The sequence below is a fragment of the Seriola lalandi genome, unplaced genomic scaffold (assembly GCF_002814215.2).
Source record: "Seriola lalandi dorsalis isolate HSWRI2012SDOR001 ecotype SW California unplaced genomic scaffold, Sedor1 jcf7180002043798, whole genome shotgun sequence".
In the NCBI taxonomy this organism is placed as follows: Eukaryota; Metazoa; Chordata; class Actinopteri; order Carangiformes; family Carangidae; genus Seriola; species Seriola lalandi.
Window position 1 is genome coordinate 1 of NW_019514366.1, and position 1419 is coordinate 1419.

At 42.7% G+C, this 1419-nt stretch overlaps 1 protein-coding gene across 1 annotated transcript; it reads right to left on the bottom strand.

The window, feature by feature from the left end:
- Positions 1–27: 27 nt before the first annotated feature.
- On the bottom strand, positions 28–1413 carry LOC111648597 (uncharacterized). The gene is made up of 2 exons (XM_023398395.2): positions 1216–1413; positions 28–831 (listed from the first exon to the last, which is right to left on the bottom strand). The coding sequence occupies exons 1-2, from the start codon at positions 1363–1365 to the stop codon at positions 136–138; spliced, it is 846 nt and encodes a 281-aa protein (XP_023254163.1). The 5' UTR covers positions 1366–1413; the 3' UTR covers positions 28–135.
- Positions 1414–1419: the final 6 nt, after the last annotated feature.

The window sequence follows — 1419 nt, forward strand, 5'->3', positions numbered from 1 at the left end:
ACATATTACACTGAAACAAAAAGAAAAAGAAAAACTGAAGCAAATCTGCCTTAAAACTAATTAAACTGAGAGTGAACGATTATAAACTACAATATTATACTACTATAACTACTATAAAGTGTTATTTATGGTTAGTTAATGCCTGAATAATGGAGTTGAATCAGGGTCCTCACCTTTGATCAGAGACTGTAGAGATTCCAGAGCATGTCGTACATTCGGATTATTCACTGCCGACACCGCCAAGCTTGCTGCTGTTGGGTCTGAACGAGGAAGTGTAGGAGACAGCTGCTTCTCCTCCTTCTGCCCCTGCATCTTCAGCATGATCTCGCTGATGTCTGCTGTGCCCAAACTTTTTAATATGCTCTTGATCTTCTCACACTCACTGCTGTCCAGATTGGCAGAGGCCAGACTTGAGGAAGTCATTTGAAGGGGATGCTTCAGATCGAGCCGATCCCCAGAGCTACTGAATGTGGATTTGGTCTGATGATGCTGTTGACTGCAAAGAGCAGAAACATCCGTTTCTTGTAGTTTACAATGTTTTCCAATCTGGGAAAACGATGAAAAGAGGTTGGAAGACGATTTGTTGTCTTGTTTTCCTCCAGTGTCTTCACTCCCATACAAGAACGACTCTTCATCATCGAGCTCATCAGCTCTCCGGACTTTGGAGTCCTCTTGACTTTGTACTTGGAGCCAAGAGAAATCACTGCCTACTCTGTCATGGGGAAGGAGCATGCTGTCGTTCTCCGGTGACACTGAATTCTCCTTACTGTCATGTTGCTGAGGTCGGTTCTTGTCCAGTCCACTCTGCACTTTTTTCCTTTCATCAGAGGCCTGGACAGAAACAAACACCACATAAGAAACATTTAACAGATGCAAGGTCCTTCACTTTGTTATCCTGTTGGGCTGCAGATGAAATGTTTAGGGAATTAATGAGGTACAGGCTAAAGAGGTACAGTCTATGCATGCATTAGTTTTAACTGCCTGTATTCACATGTATTTAAGAACAATTAACAACTTCTGATAGACAACAACCTGCGAGGCAATCTGCTGCTATATGTGGTCGATACAGAACTGAACTTATGAATATTATTAAAAAGACCTTGGTGTAATCTTAGTGTACCTAAACAGACCATCTTCAAGAATCACTTGTTAGGGACATTTATGCTGATAACCCACTGAAGCGAAACATTTTGAAGAATGAATGATGAACTCCACCTGAATAGTGAGGATGGCATCTTTGAGGGTGGGCAACCGCTCATCCAGTTCTTTGCTGTTAAGGACCAGCTTCAGTCCCTTTAACAGACTTTTCCCTGCCATGTTGTTACTGCTGACACTGCTGCTGCCGCTGTTGCTGGCGCTCCTCATTCTCTTTTTGTCTTTAGCATGTCTCTTTTCAATGCTGCTACTTCGTGACTTGGA